The 14,432-nt window shown below is 32.0% G+C and overlaps 2 protein-coding genes across 2 annotated transcripts; one reads left to right on the top strand and one right to left on the bottom strand.

Annotated features, from left to right (window-relative positions):
* Positions 1-2,047: 2,047 nt before the first annotated feature.
* On the bottom strand, positions 2,048-2,702 carry LOC109797876 (plant/protein). Its single transcript, XM_083077642.1, has one exon. The coding sequence runs from the start codon at positions 2,656-2,658 to the stop codon at positions 2,221-2,223; it is 438 nt and encodes a 145-aa protein (XP_082933768.1). The 5' UTR covers positions 2,659-2,702; the 3' UTR covers positions 2,048-2,220.
* Positions 2,703-8,845: 6,143 nt separating this feature from the next.
* On the top strand, positions 8,846-11,266 carry LOC109796885 (uncharacterized). The gene is made up of 2 exons (XM_020356729.3): positions 8,846-9,044; positions 9,440-11,266. Exon 2 carries the CDS (start codon positions 9,515-9,517, stop codon positions 11,201-11,203), a length of 1,689 nt encoding a protein of 562 aa, XP_020212318.1. The 5' UTR covers positions 8,846-9,044; positions 9,440-9,514; the 3' UTR covers positions 11,204-11,266.
* The last annotated feature ends 3,166 nt before the right edge of the window (positions 11,267-14,432 follow it).

Raw genomic sequence — 14,432 nt, 5'->3', positions numbered from 1 at the left:
TTCAGTATTAACGATTTTATCTGATTTGCGTTCTTTGTACTTTATTATGTTGAATAGTTTTATTTTTAAACATAGAGACGCGATTGTTTTAAGTAATTTTTTTTTATAATTTCTGTTGTCTGTAACTCTGTGAAAGGCAAGTAAGCTTGTTGAATCGCTTACGTGGTTTTGATTTCCATTCAATGGATATTATAAAAATAAAGTTTGTAAATATTTTTTATATATTGTGAAAAGAATGTATTTATAAAAGTATATGATTAATAGAACACTTTTTACGTTTCATGGATGTTCTATTTATAAAAGGAAATTGTATATCGAAAATAAAAAAAAAGATTTTGTATTTTTTTATATTAAAATTTTGAAGTTCTAACGATCTTTTATTATATGGTTGATGGTTAGGTTAGTTGGTGAAATATGTTGATAAATGTTATTAATACATTATTTTGTTAACTTTCTTTTAAATATACTTTCGCATGAGTTTATTGCTTGTTAGGATAATATTTAGATTTCTCTAGGAAGATTTTATTTAAGATTAATTTCTTTGTTATATATTATATAATTAGCTTTTATTTATATTGTTTTGGTAAATGTATATTTTTATTTTTTTTAAAAATATTAAAAAGAATAAAACTATTTTTTAATATGAATAAATAGTAAAGAAAAATAAAATCAATTTACATCAATTTTAAGTTAAATTCACTTGTTTTGGTTTTACTTCGTTTATTTTAGTCGATATAATAAAAAAATTTAATGTTTTTTTTAATATATTAAGTTTTTTTTTTTTTTTTTTTTACTTATTTCTTAATATCAATGTTTACTTTGTATTATATTATCATTTGTTATGATTAAAATCATATTTTTCCACGAAAAACATTTTGTAAATAGTAAAAGCATTTTAGTTAAATGTGTAGGTGTTCACGACTCTCGATCCAATCTAACAATAGATTTGTATTTAAGATGTTTAATTCTGTATAATAAAACGGCATAATGTGGGTTAAAATTTAAAAATTTCATCTGTATTTTGAAGATGTGTTCGAACGCCTTAACTTAATTTAATGTTATATAGAGGGTTAAGTTTATTCTCGTATTAGAATATATAGCTAATTTGATGTGTAATTTAATATTTATGTTGGATAATATTTATCTTATGCATAGTAAAGATACATAATTTTAAATATATTTATTTTAAAGTAAGCATATGTTTGTTTAATTTTTAATGTAAATTATATAATACTTAAATTTTTATATTGGCGTCGAATTTTTTCAATTATTATTGAATTTTATGTTAACAAAATTAAGTTACCAAGATATTAGAAATCTGATTAGATTAAAGTTAACCTATCAAAATATTAATCTCATAAATAAATATCTAATGGCAAAAATTACACCCAATGAATATACGTAATATTATTTAATTACATATTAATTTTTAATAATTATTATTAATATTTAATTACATATTTATTTTTAATTAATAATATAGATTATTTATTGATTATCAATTTCTGAATACCTTAATTAATGTAGTATTTAATCAGGTAAAATTACATCAATCAACACATTAATCTTTAACCAAATATTAATTTTTAATTATCTATTTTAAGTATATATTAGTCCTATATAGATAATTTTATCAACATCAAAATATATTAGTCCTTAGGTTTAAAAGGCTGCATACACTGTGTAAATCATAAATTAGTATTTAATAATTAGAACACAAGTGAATTTATTGCAATTCCAATTTAAGCAACGATTGAGATTAAATAAGTAAAAAAAAAAAATAGTGATCGAATATTTTCTTATTTAAGTGATTATACAAAAATATATATATATCAATAAATTGTATCCGATAATTAGAAAGCAAGAAAAACCTAGTGTATATAATACTTAAGTCATGATCCAAAATTTTATATTTTCATAAATTGTATCTATTAATTATGGAACCAAATGGAAATCTTAAAAAAATCTAAGAAAAATTCTTAAATCTGAAATAAATTAATATTTAATACACTAGTAATATTTTGGAGATTGTTTATGGAATTAAAAATGAGATAGAAGACAAGATTAATTTATTTTGAAAGGAAAACAAGTATTACAAGTGACTCAGTAGTTTGATCTAGTATGACAAAATAGAAATTTACATTTCGTAGAAGAAAAAACCCATAGCTCCGAAGATTAACATAGGAAATGAAAGTGATAGACGAGAGCATGCATGCTTGGTTAGTTGACTTGCAATCGAGGGTCAACGTCAATTCTTGCAACCCCTTCGTGTTCCTCAGCAGCCTTAGCCACTTCAACCTCTCCAACAACCAACTCCGACGACGCCTTCTCTTCTTCCTCATCCACGTAGTTGGGATCACCCTCGTCGATGGCCGCCGGCGCCGCCATCAGGTGGCTCTCGGCCTCGTTGGCGTGGCCCTCCCAGGTGAACTTCCCGCCGTGGCCGGACTTCGGCGGCGGCCTCCCGATGCCGATGCCGTCGGCGGGGTGGCGCTCCTGTCGCTGGACGCCCTTGTTGATCAGCTTCTTCTCGACGTACTTGACGGTGTCGATATTGTGCGTGTTCAGCTCCGTCTTCTCCACCCTCTTTCTCCCTTCCTCGTCGTGGCTCACCGCTCTTATCGTCACCGTCTCTTGTTTATCGTCGATCGGCTTCATCGTTGTTGCTTTCTTCAATCCATGGTGCCAACGTTGAGTGCTTTTTATAAGAGTTTCGCTCACTAGAATGTGCTGGAACTCGAGGGTATGTTCTAGGCTTCGACCTTTCGCGGTTATGCTATGGTATCTGCCACGTGTCGCATTGCTCTTTCATGTTGCCACGTGTCACTATTAAGCTTCATATGAGGTTAATATCTGCAAAAAAAAAAAAAATATAATAAAAATTGTCACTTTATTTATATCTATACCTGCCTTCTAGACTTTCATTGCGCCGACTTATTTAGGATTAGGATTAGGATTCTATTTTCTTATGAAAATTTGCAAGTTATTTCATACTTAGATTAAAACATGCAATTGATTCTGTCCCATGGTGTGTTGGCTATTCTGTAATGAAGACACTAGAAAGTACTGGCAATGGTTGCTTCAAACTCGCACGGTGAATGGATCCTTCCATGTGTTAGGAAATTAATGATGTCTCTAGTATATAATTTTATGATTATTCTAATAGGTTTTGTGGATCAGTTGAATGGGCCGTGTGTCGCTCATAATCTGTTAACAAGGTCCAATAGCTTCAACTAATGAAGGTCGGTGATAAACACACTTCCACTCTCGTATAAATACACCCCCTTTTAAAAAATATATATATAAAATGTCTAAATTACCCTTTTAAAAAAAATGAAATTCTTAAATTTATACCTCCCTTCCCCGCACCCCATACTCCACACCCCTCTTCTTCCAAAGTCTCTTTCCGTTCAATGTTATTAAGCAATATATTTTTACAGTCATTCTGAATAGAAAAAAAGGATTAGTCCCACCATAACCAGCATAAGAAAGGCTCTTTTACAGTCATTAGCATTCCGGAAAGTACTTTTACAGTCGTTAGCATTCTGGAAAGTACTTTCCGGAATAGTAAAATTATTGTTCATATAATTCCGGAAAGAACTTTCCGTAATAGTAACTTTAATATTATGAAAAGTACTTTCCGGAATTATGTAACAAAACATTTCCGGAAAATACTTTCCGGAATAAGAATTTAATATTATGGAAAGTGTTCTTACCAGAGATCTGCCGTATGGATGATTCTCCAAGTAAGATTGGTGATTCTCCTTCACGGGTACGTTGATGCTCCAAGATGAGGGTGGTACCTGCAAAAGAGACTCTGATGCTAAAGTTAGTGTTTGTGTGAGTATTAGTCTCGTATATGTAATGCACGTACCTTGGTGTGATTTAGGGTTGTCTTGGGCCTTGGGCCTGAGATAAGATATAATATGATTAGATAACGGACCTCGTCTGGGGCGAGATCCTCGGGAATCAGTTATGATTCGCTTAAATGCCGAGCTGATGCCACGCGGTGCACGTCCGAGGTCGGCTTGTGTTGTGGTGCCGAGCTCGGAGCTCGGCTTCGCAGTACAGATAGTATAGAAAGTATTTTCCGGAAAATTTTTATATAATTCCGGAAAGAACTTTCCGTAACAGTAAGAAGAAGAAGAAGAGGAGTGTCAGAAAGAAAAAGAAGAGGGGTGTGCAAGGTGCGGGAAAAAAGAAGAAGAAGAGGAGTGCCAAAAAGAGAAAGAAGAGAGGTGCGCAATGTCAGCAAGTGGTCTTGTAAGAGAAAGACTCTTACTTGTTCTATGGAAAGAAACACTAGTACAAAAATGACTTTTAAAATTGGGGTTTTAAAATCAGTCATAAGGTAGCCATTTTAAAAGTGACGCGGTGGCTTGTATTGCAACAGAACGACCCTTGCTGCAAGCAGAACGGTCTGTACTGCTTGCAGTACGGCCGGGCCGCATTGCAAGCAGAACGGGCCGTTCTGCTTGCAATACGGGCTGTTCTGCTTGCAGTACGGCCCGTTCTGCTTGCGGGGAAGGGGGCTGTGGGGTGAGGGGAAGGGGGGTGCGGGGAAGGGAGTGCGGGGAAGGGAGTGCGAGGAAGGAGGGTGTAAATTTAGAAATTTTATTTTTTTAAGGGTAATTTAGATATTTTATATATTTTTTTTAAAAATAGGGTGTGTTTATAAGAGAGTGGAGGTGTGTTTATTATCTGGCACTAATGAAATAATAAACAACCAAGCCAGGGCCCAAGAAATAATAATCAAGAAAAATTGTGATTACCCGCATAAGAGTGATCTTAATATGAAAGGGATCTAACTCATGATGGAATAATAAATAACCAAGCCAGAGTCAAAAATAAATAAAATTGTAAGAACTGCATAAGAGTGATCTCAATGTTAAAGGAGTCTAACGTATATTATTGAATCATACGCTAACTTATTGTAAATTTCTTAATATTGATTACTGAGTTCAATTTTTATAGATAAAATAATAGTCATCTTAATTATCGAATTTTTTATGTTGTCTATCTTTTTTCTTTTATGAATATGATAACTCTAAAAAATAATTATATTTATCTATCTATTTAAAAGTTTAAAATAATATTAATTATTATTATTATTATTATTATTTTATTTGTAATACTTTTCATTTTGTAATTATTAAATATTTTATATACTTGTCTTATTTAAAAATAAAAATTAGAGATTCAAACCCTAGTTGATTTCATTTGACGTTCATCAATTAAATCCAAAATGATAAAAATCAATTGGTTATTAGTTACTCTTATAAGTTGTTACTTCCATTTTCATATTTTATCACACTCTGATTAAAAAAAATATATATGCTAAGATGCAAACTGGTTTCTTGAAATAGTAACAAACAAGACTTATCTCTCTCTCTCTGATTCATAAGTCTAATGAATAATGTGTATGTTTTTATTATACAAATAATTGTTATTGGTTTAAGATTTAATGTGTATATCATGTTTTAATTTAGGGTTCTATTAGATTCAGCTTAATACTGAAATTGATATAATATGTGTATGTCTAAGCAATAATTTTATATTTAAATTTTATTATCATTATTATAATTTTTACTTAATAAAATTATAACTATGGGTTCGTCCCTGGAGTATCCAGGGCCGATACCAGTGACTAATCTCCTCGCTACGTTGGATGCACCTCAAAGGGTGGGATAGCTGGCCCCAAGATCTAACGCGGCTGCATACACAAGACAGGATTCGAACCCCTGACCTTGCTTAAGGATGGATCAACCCCTACCGCTGAACCACACGCTTGGGGTTTGCATCTTTATTTATTTACAATGGTTTATTTAAGTTTCTTGAAAATTTACATTTGGTTGTTCTTTTACATTTCAAAGTATTTTCTTGTTTTCTTTAAGATTCAAGTTCTTTTCTGAATTACAGTTACATTTTTCTAAACATTTATAGTCTTCAACTAATGCCATTTTTTTTTCTATTAATTCATAAGTGTTTAGTTCCAACATTACAATCCCATTTAATTTGAATTTTCTTCATAGAACTTAAATCAAGTTACACTTAGTATTTTTATACCTAATCTAATTAAGAATCAAATTCTTTATTTTAATTAAGTTCAAATTAAATACTATATCTAAAATCACAAGTTAAGATCATTGTCAAATTCAATTTTATATAATCTAATACTAAATCTCATTCGCTAACTAAAGTCTCTGATAAAAAATATTTTATTGGGTTTTTAACTTCACTTTGTCTTTAAGTTGAAAGCTAAACATATACACCTCTAATTTGACAAAATACCTACAGTTGGATCTTTGATTCTAAAAAGTCTCACATAAAAATATATTTGTTAAAATCAAAAAGTAAAAAGTCTCATCTTTGAATTTAAACTTAGAAACCAAAATACATATAACGCCCGAAATAATTTTTCACTAATTAATTAAGAGTTTTTTTTTACACCAAGTAATTAAGAGTTAGAAAAAGTGACCATCTCGCTTTCTAAATTGTTGATTCTTAGTATAATATATGAATAAACGAGTAAATTTTTTAACGTAACAACCATGTTATATTTTCTAGTATAGGCCACGAATTCGAAAACTTGTCCATTGAATTTATTCCTTCATTAATCTACCTGATTGGTTTGGCTGTAGAGCTGGAACCATCTTTGAAAGTATCAATGTCATCTTCTGTAATCTGTCCCTTTGTTCGAGATCTTATTGTCAAGTTGACCTTCTTGTTATTTTTCCTACTTTCTTAATAAGATTCTATGGTGTGAGGGAGACGTAAATACCATTTTCGCGTCCCTTTGCATGGTTCATATAAAATTTTGTAAGTAATGTTTAAAATAATTAAACTAACACTAATTCTCTTACAACTTAACACAACGGTACAAACTTATTATAACAAGAGTAAGTCCAAAGTATTAAACCCTTTTACATTTTTAATGTATTGACGGATGAATTGTCCATGAAGCATACTCCAATGTCCAATGCCTTGCGAGGTTGTAACAACCAACAGGCAAAAACAAACCATTACCATGAACCAGCCAACAGTGTTCCCAATGCGAACAAGATTTTTTGTTCTCATCCATTCAGCAAGTGTGTACATTACAAGCATATATATACTCCTTAAAATACCCCAAATGTGTCCGACAGAGTGAGACGACGGAGAAGTTAAAGAAAGAAACAAAGAAAAAACGCACTCAGGTCGCATGCCAACTACCCCAGCAACCCAACCCAACAAAACACAACCTATTTGGTCCCACCGCGCTTCTCAAACGCGGAATCAAATACGGGGTTTGTTCGGTTAGGTTTTTGACCGCTCAAAATAATCACCTTTTCAACTAAAATAAAGATTTTTACATTAAACTAACATTGTTTGTTAGAATTTTTAAATTTATTTTATTTTATTTATAATTATGTTATTAATGTGGAATATCACCAATTTTATCAATAATTTATCTTTGTGGAGAACCAAATTGAATACTAAAATGGATATATTTTCTCAATCATGTTTTTTTTATATTCATAATATACTTGAATTCAAAATTTTGTTTAAAAAGTAAGAATAAAACTCATTTCTACTTAGTACAAGAATTTGTTGGTAAATTATATTATTATTTTAGTATAGACTTAATGATAATTTTGTTTAGATTCATTTTGATCTTTTATTTTTAAAATATCCATTTTGATATTTTATTATTAAATTTGGGTGGATTTGATTATTTTTTAAACAATGATTATTTTAATTTTGAGACATAATTTTAAATTTTTTTAACTAATTCATTATATTTACTAGTATAAAAATTTATTGAATAACCAAAAAATATTATCAATATAGTAAAAATCACATAAAAATAAGTTAAAAAATAAATATTAAAAAAATAATTTTATACTATTTTTTTACATATTTATGAAATATAATTTTCATATAATTTTTACTGTGTTAATAATCATTTTGAATAGGGACATAAATTAAATTTTATAATTTTTATATAAATAAATCTAATATTATAAGTATCACGTCTTAAATTAATAAAAAAATGATTTAAAATTGTTAGAAAATTTAAATTAATTTTTATTTAAAAAAGATCAAATTAATTTAAATATAAAAACTAAAATGTTAACCAATTAAAGACTAAAATAAATTTATAAGATAAGATAAAAGATTAAAAAAAAGTTTAATTTAGTCTATAGTAAGTGTTTTACATAGGAGATAATTAGAAATTTATCTTTAAGTTTGATTTCCAACACAATACTTCAAACTTTCAAAAATCAATGCTTCCATCCTTATATTTTACTCTTGTACGACACTTCAAATTACTTCCAATCATTATGATCATTTGATTCTCCACACCTAACCACTATGAATTTATAGACATTTAGATGCCTTTGATTTCAACTTATACTACTGTTAAATATTTCGTTTCAAAACTATTAACTTTATAATTAATATACATATTAAGGAAAATTTAATAAATATTAATATATTTAATTTAAAATACACTTATTAATATATTGTTGTTTGTTGAAGTTTTTTTAAAAATAAATTATAAATACACTGTTGTTCATAAAGATTAAATATATATATTTTTAAATAGAGATATAAATTAAAATGAATAATTAATGAAATTTAAAATGTCTAAAATACTAATGATATTAAAATAAAAATGTTGAAAGAGAGGTTGGTAGATTAAATTAGTTATATTGAACATGAATTTGTTGGAAGTAAATTTTTCTTAATGAATTCATACTAAGATGAGGAAGTGAGCTAAAAGGGCCAAAGAACAACAGTGACATCTCCGCATACTCCAATGAAGGAGCAATTACCAAACCCAATCACCCTTTAACTGTCAACGTAATATCCACGTTCCCCAAAAACCCCACAGACCTCGTTTTGACCGAATTCTCTTTTTCTTTCGCTTTCTCCTCTTTATTCTCTTCTGTTCCCATAACTCACTCTTTCGTTATTGTTTCAGCCTTCTCAATCCCTCAATTCTTCTCCTTTCTCTACACCCATCACTTTATTCTCCTTCAACTCAATGCCACTCCACGGTATGTTTTTGCGCTCTTCTCTCCCTCTCTCTCTCATGTTTTATTTCATGTCTTACTTCCTTTGGTAGATGCTGTCTTTGGTTTTGGTTGGTTAGAAATGAATGACAGCAAAAGAGACAAAATTTTTGAATTTTGAAAAGTGGGTTTTGGGCCCTTCAAGCCGAAGCCACATGTCTTCTCTCAACTGAGCTTGAATGAGTCTATATTGACCTCATTGTTTTGGCTTATTCATGACCAAGACGACAATTTGGGGTTAGGGTTTTTTTAACTTTTTAATTTCATTCTCATAAGTGTGCAATTATTACTGTCAATCCATGCTTTGATATATCTGGTGTGTTCATGACCCTCTGGGTTTTGACTTTCTAATTTGTGTCAGTGGATTTGATTGCATACAGGAAAATGAGTGTTCATTAGCATTAGGATTGTTGATTAGGACAGGTGAGTCCATTGGATTGGGTTATTAAGTGTCAATGGGGGGTGAAAAGGTGAACGGGTCATGGTTCAGTACTTTGTGGCCAGTTTCTCGCAAGAGTGCATCAGATAACAAGGTAGTAGTTGGAGTTTTGGCATTAGAAGTTGCGGGGCTGATGTTGAAGGTGGTTAATTTATGGCAGTCTTTGAGTGATGGGGAGATGTTGAGTCTGAGGGAAGGGATAGTGAACTCAGTTGGAGTCAAAATGCTGGTGTCTGACAATGATGATTACTTGATGGAGCTTGCGTTGAATGAGATACTTGATAATTTTCAATCTCTGGCACGGTCTGTGGCTAGGTTGGGTAAGAAGTGTGTGGACCCAGTTTATCATCGTTTTGAATATTTTGTTCATAACCCAGCTCAAAATCACTTTCAATGGTCTGGGTGGGAGTATAGATGGAAAAAGATGGAGAGGAAAGTGAAGAAAATGGAAAAATTTGTTGCCGCTATGACACAGTTTTCCCAAGAGCTCGAGGTGCTAGCAGAGGTTGAACAGACTTTCAGGAGAATGCAGGCGAATCCAGAATTGCATCTGGTGAAATTGCTTGAGTTTCAGAAAAAGGTCATGTTACAGCGCCAGGAAGTGAGGAGTCTCAAGGACATGTCTCCATGGAATAGAAGTTACGATTATGTTGTCCGGTTGTTGGCGAGATCACTATTTACAATACTGGAGAGGATCATACTTGTCTTTGCAAACTGTCACCCACCAACTGTACAACAACAGAATGAATCCCTGCATATGAATGCTAACAATCTTAATCGAAGTCATTCCTTTTCTGTTATGCATTCTTCTGTTCATCCTTCAGAGCATGATTTCTATGGCTTCAATTCAGGACCTGTTGGGGGGAGGCCAGTGTCCAACTCGGGCTTTTTAGTTGACAAGGGCAAGAGAAAGAAGAAACAGCAGCATACCGTTCATGAACCAGCTTTAAGCAGAAAGAATCCACATTCAGAAAGCAAGCAGTTAGGACATATTGTGGCCTTCAAAGGTTGTATGTCTTCTGCAAACAATTCTCCTGTCATACAGAGCTGCATGCAGACAAATGGTGGTTCCATGCGGTTGACTGATTGTCATTTGAAGTCCATTGATAAAATGAAAACAGTGGATAACTTTTCTCTCTCCAACAGAATTAGAATATATTCTAGATTATCCATCAAGAACAAGCTAAAACCAGCTACACTTACCCTTGGTGATGCGGCTCTAGCCCTGCATTATGCAAATATGATTGTATTGATTGAAAGGATGGTGTCATCACCTCACCTGGTTGATCTTGCAACAAGAGATGATCTGTACAATATGCTTCCAACTACTATAAAAACTGCTCTGAGGGCTAAGCTTAAGTGCCATGCAAAAAGTAAATCTTCTGTTCGTCATGATGCAAACCTTGCTGCTGAATGGAGTCCGGTGCTTGCACAGATATTGGAATGGTTGGCTCCACTGGCACATAACATGATAAGTTGGTATTCTGATAGAAATTTTGAGAAGGAGCACTCAATTTTGAACGCAAAGGTGTTACTTGTCCAAACTCTTTACTTTGCAAATCAAGCTAAAGCTGAGGCTGCAATAGTTGATCTTCTTGTAGGTCTCAACTATGTGTGTAGCATTGATACAAGAGTTGGCACAAGAGGTGCATTAGATTGTGCTAGAACTAGATCTTTTAATGCAATGTACAATGAATTTTCATAGACCATGACGTTGACAACGTCTTAATGTTAATGCCATCAGCGCTATATAGCTATCATTTTCAAATGGGGGAGGCTTTGCCGAATAGTGCCTTTAATACGTTGATTCCATTCTTAGGCAAGTTGCCCCAAATTTAGATCAAGGGTTTTACATTAGATGATTTGTTCAAACTACATAATAGGGTTTCTTCATAAGCAAATTTTTTATATAAAAAAATGAGAATATGACTATTTAGTCAATTGTACAAGCTACAAGAGTGTTTAAAATAATGCAATTTTTCAAGACAAATAATTTTCGGATGCAACTTGATTTTAAACAAAAAGAAGTTTCTGTGTTACTTTGCTTCAGAACAACGTTTCAGTTATCCGTTGTTATCGAACAAATGATGCTCCGAAATTTTGATTGGTCTTTGAAAGCTGTTAGTTGAACCTTGGTGTCGTAACTGGGATCACGACGGGATGACGCTAACATTTTTATATTCAATTGAGCCGCCACCAATATTTTATTTCAAGGTAAAAACATTGGAAAACCCTTTAAAAGATAATCTTTAAAATTAAAGTTGGGTTCGGGAGTCGATTACGTGTAGGGAAGGTATTAGCACCCTACAACGCCCGTAAAAACAGTACCTTTAATTAATTGCGCAAAATTATATGAATTTATAAATATTTAATTTATCCCTAAAAAACGTATGTGAGATATATTTTCTTTAATCTAAGATGCCCCCTTTTTTTTTATTTTTTTATTAGAAAATTATAGGGATTTGGATTAGCAAATGGCTAATCAATAAACCCTTCCAATAACATGAAAGATAGATTGCTATTCAATCCATGTTATTGACTTTTATTTGTTGATACTAAAATATGCTTAAAGTGTAGGACAATGAATAAGTATTATATTAACTTTTATGATTTATATGATATTAAAAGGTAGAAGTGCTACTCAATTAATATCATTAACCATAAAAATAAATGTATATAAGAAAAATTATGTTTATATTTTTATTTAAAGAAATAGATTTTGCACAAGGATCCAAGTTAGCAAATGGCTAATCAACAAATCCCTCCAATAACGATAAAAATAGAAATGCTATTTAATTAACGTTATTGGTTGCAACAGATCTTTACTCTTTAGAAAGAAATTTCATACATGAGAGTTTAAGCTAGCAAATGACTAGTCATTAAACTCCAGGACCTAATAATGTTAAAGATAAAAATGTTATTCAATTAACATTATTATTGGTCGTATATTAAATATTTTTTTAAATAATAATCTTAAAAGCAACAAATCGTATTCACTATGTACAAACAATGAGCAAAAATAAATAAACAAACAAACAAAAATAAAATAATAATAAATAATAAATAAATAAACAAAGAGAAGAAACGATAGCAAATGAGTTGAATCTTTGAATATGATGATCAAGAAGGTGCTTTTTGGCTACCTTTCACACTACAGAGGTGTCTCACAGATTTTAAGAAATACAAAAGAGAGGGGGAAGAAAGAGAAAAAAAATTTCGAGCTTTGAAGAGTACTGGACGAAATTTTTCCCGGGGCTGAAAACTGTGCCCAACGCGTCAATTTATAGATGTCAGACCTGACCAGAACGGCCCGTTCCGAAATCGGAACGTCCCGTTCTGGATCATACCGTTACAAGCAAAATGTGACTCTGGAACGGCCCATTCTAACAACAGAACGGCCCGTTCTAAATGCGCAACGTCCCGTTCTGAAATTTGGAACGGCCCGTTCTAGACAAGGATTTTTGGTCCTTTTTGTCACTTAGAACGGCCCGTTCCAATATTGGAACGGCCCGTTCCCATATTGGAACGGCTCGTTCCCATATTTGAACGGCTCGTTCCCATATTGGAACGGCCGTTCTAAATTAGGGTTGTTGTGTTTTTTTCCTAACATGTAACGGCCCGTTCCGAATTTGGAACGGCCCGTTCTAGGTTACAACACTCTTTTTTTTTTTTGTGTTTGCCAGTCCAGATAAAATTGAGTATTCACAGTTGCTCCTCTTTATTTATTTCTTATTAAATAATCTAAATAAGGTAATTTAGATCATTTATGATAAGAAAGAAATAAAGATGTGAATTAATTTTATCCAGCTATTGTTGATGAAGTAAGTTCTTGAAAGATTCAATGCTTTTGCTTGAAGTTAGTCCAATGCTAGAATGTTGTGTTGGAATCATCAAGTGCTAGTGCAGGAGTGGTCGAATGCTTGTGTTGTATCGACCGATTGTTGGTGCCAATTCAATCAAATGTTGGTGCTGGGTTGATTGAATGTTGATATTGGATCGACCAAATGCTTGTGCTGGATTAGTCGATTGGTCGCGCCACGTAAATACTGGGTTTATACAAAAGAAAAATGAAACTTGTGCCAGGTAAATACTGGGCTTATACAAAAGAAAAACATAGCTGGTACCAGGCAGATACTGGGCTTTAAAAGAAAAATGTAACTGGTGCCAGGCAGATACTAGGCTTTAAAAGAAAAATATAACTGGTGCCAAGCAGATACTGGGCTTTAAAAAGAAAAATATTTAAAAAGAAAAATATAATTGGTGCCAGACAGATACTGGGCTTAAAAAGAAAAATATAACTTATGTCAGTTAAGTACTGGATTTATACAAAAGAAAAATGCAACTTGTGCCAGGTAGATACTGTGCTTTAAAAGAAAAATGTAATTTGGTGCCAGACACATACTGGACTTTAAAAGAAAAATGTAATTGGTGCCAGGTAGATACTGGGCTTTAAAAGAAAAATATAACTGGTGCCAGGCAGATACTGGGCTTAAAAAGAAAGTCAAATGTGAAGTAGGTGCTTAGCCTAAATACTCTACGTCATAAGTTCTAGGAAGCAAGAGATGCAAATGAAATGTGATATGATGCAAAATGTTATGAGACACAACTTTCAAGACTTAAACTTTTGTTTATTTCCCTTTTTGTTTTTGCTTTTGCTTTATTTTTCAGAAATTCCTCATCGTGACACACAGCCAAGTATCATGGATGAGTGAGGCCTTTGAACGTTCTTTGACTTGAATGACAGTTGGTTATTCCCTTGGGTTACCCTTAAGCTGTTGTAAGAACTTATGGGTTGAAACAAAGTTATTTTGTTGGTTGCGCTCTGTAACATTTATCAAGAAATTATCAAGCATACTGTGACTTTTAAAACTCATAAAAATAATTTGTAATGCCTTGAATTTTCCTTTTTTTAGATGTAACATGCATTTCCTTTC

Source organism: Cajanus cajan, chromosome 6, assembly GCF_000230855.2.
Source record: "Cajanus cajan strain Asha chromosome 6, NIPB_CcT2T_4, whole genome shotgun sequence".
Classification (NCBI taxonomy): Eukaryota; Viridiplantae; Streptophyta; class Magnoliopsida; order Fabales; family Fabaceae; genus Cajanus; species Cajanus cajan.
The sequence above is the reverse complement of the archived record's forward strand: the minus strand, read 5'-3'. Positions and strand labels throughout refer to the sequence as shown.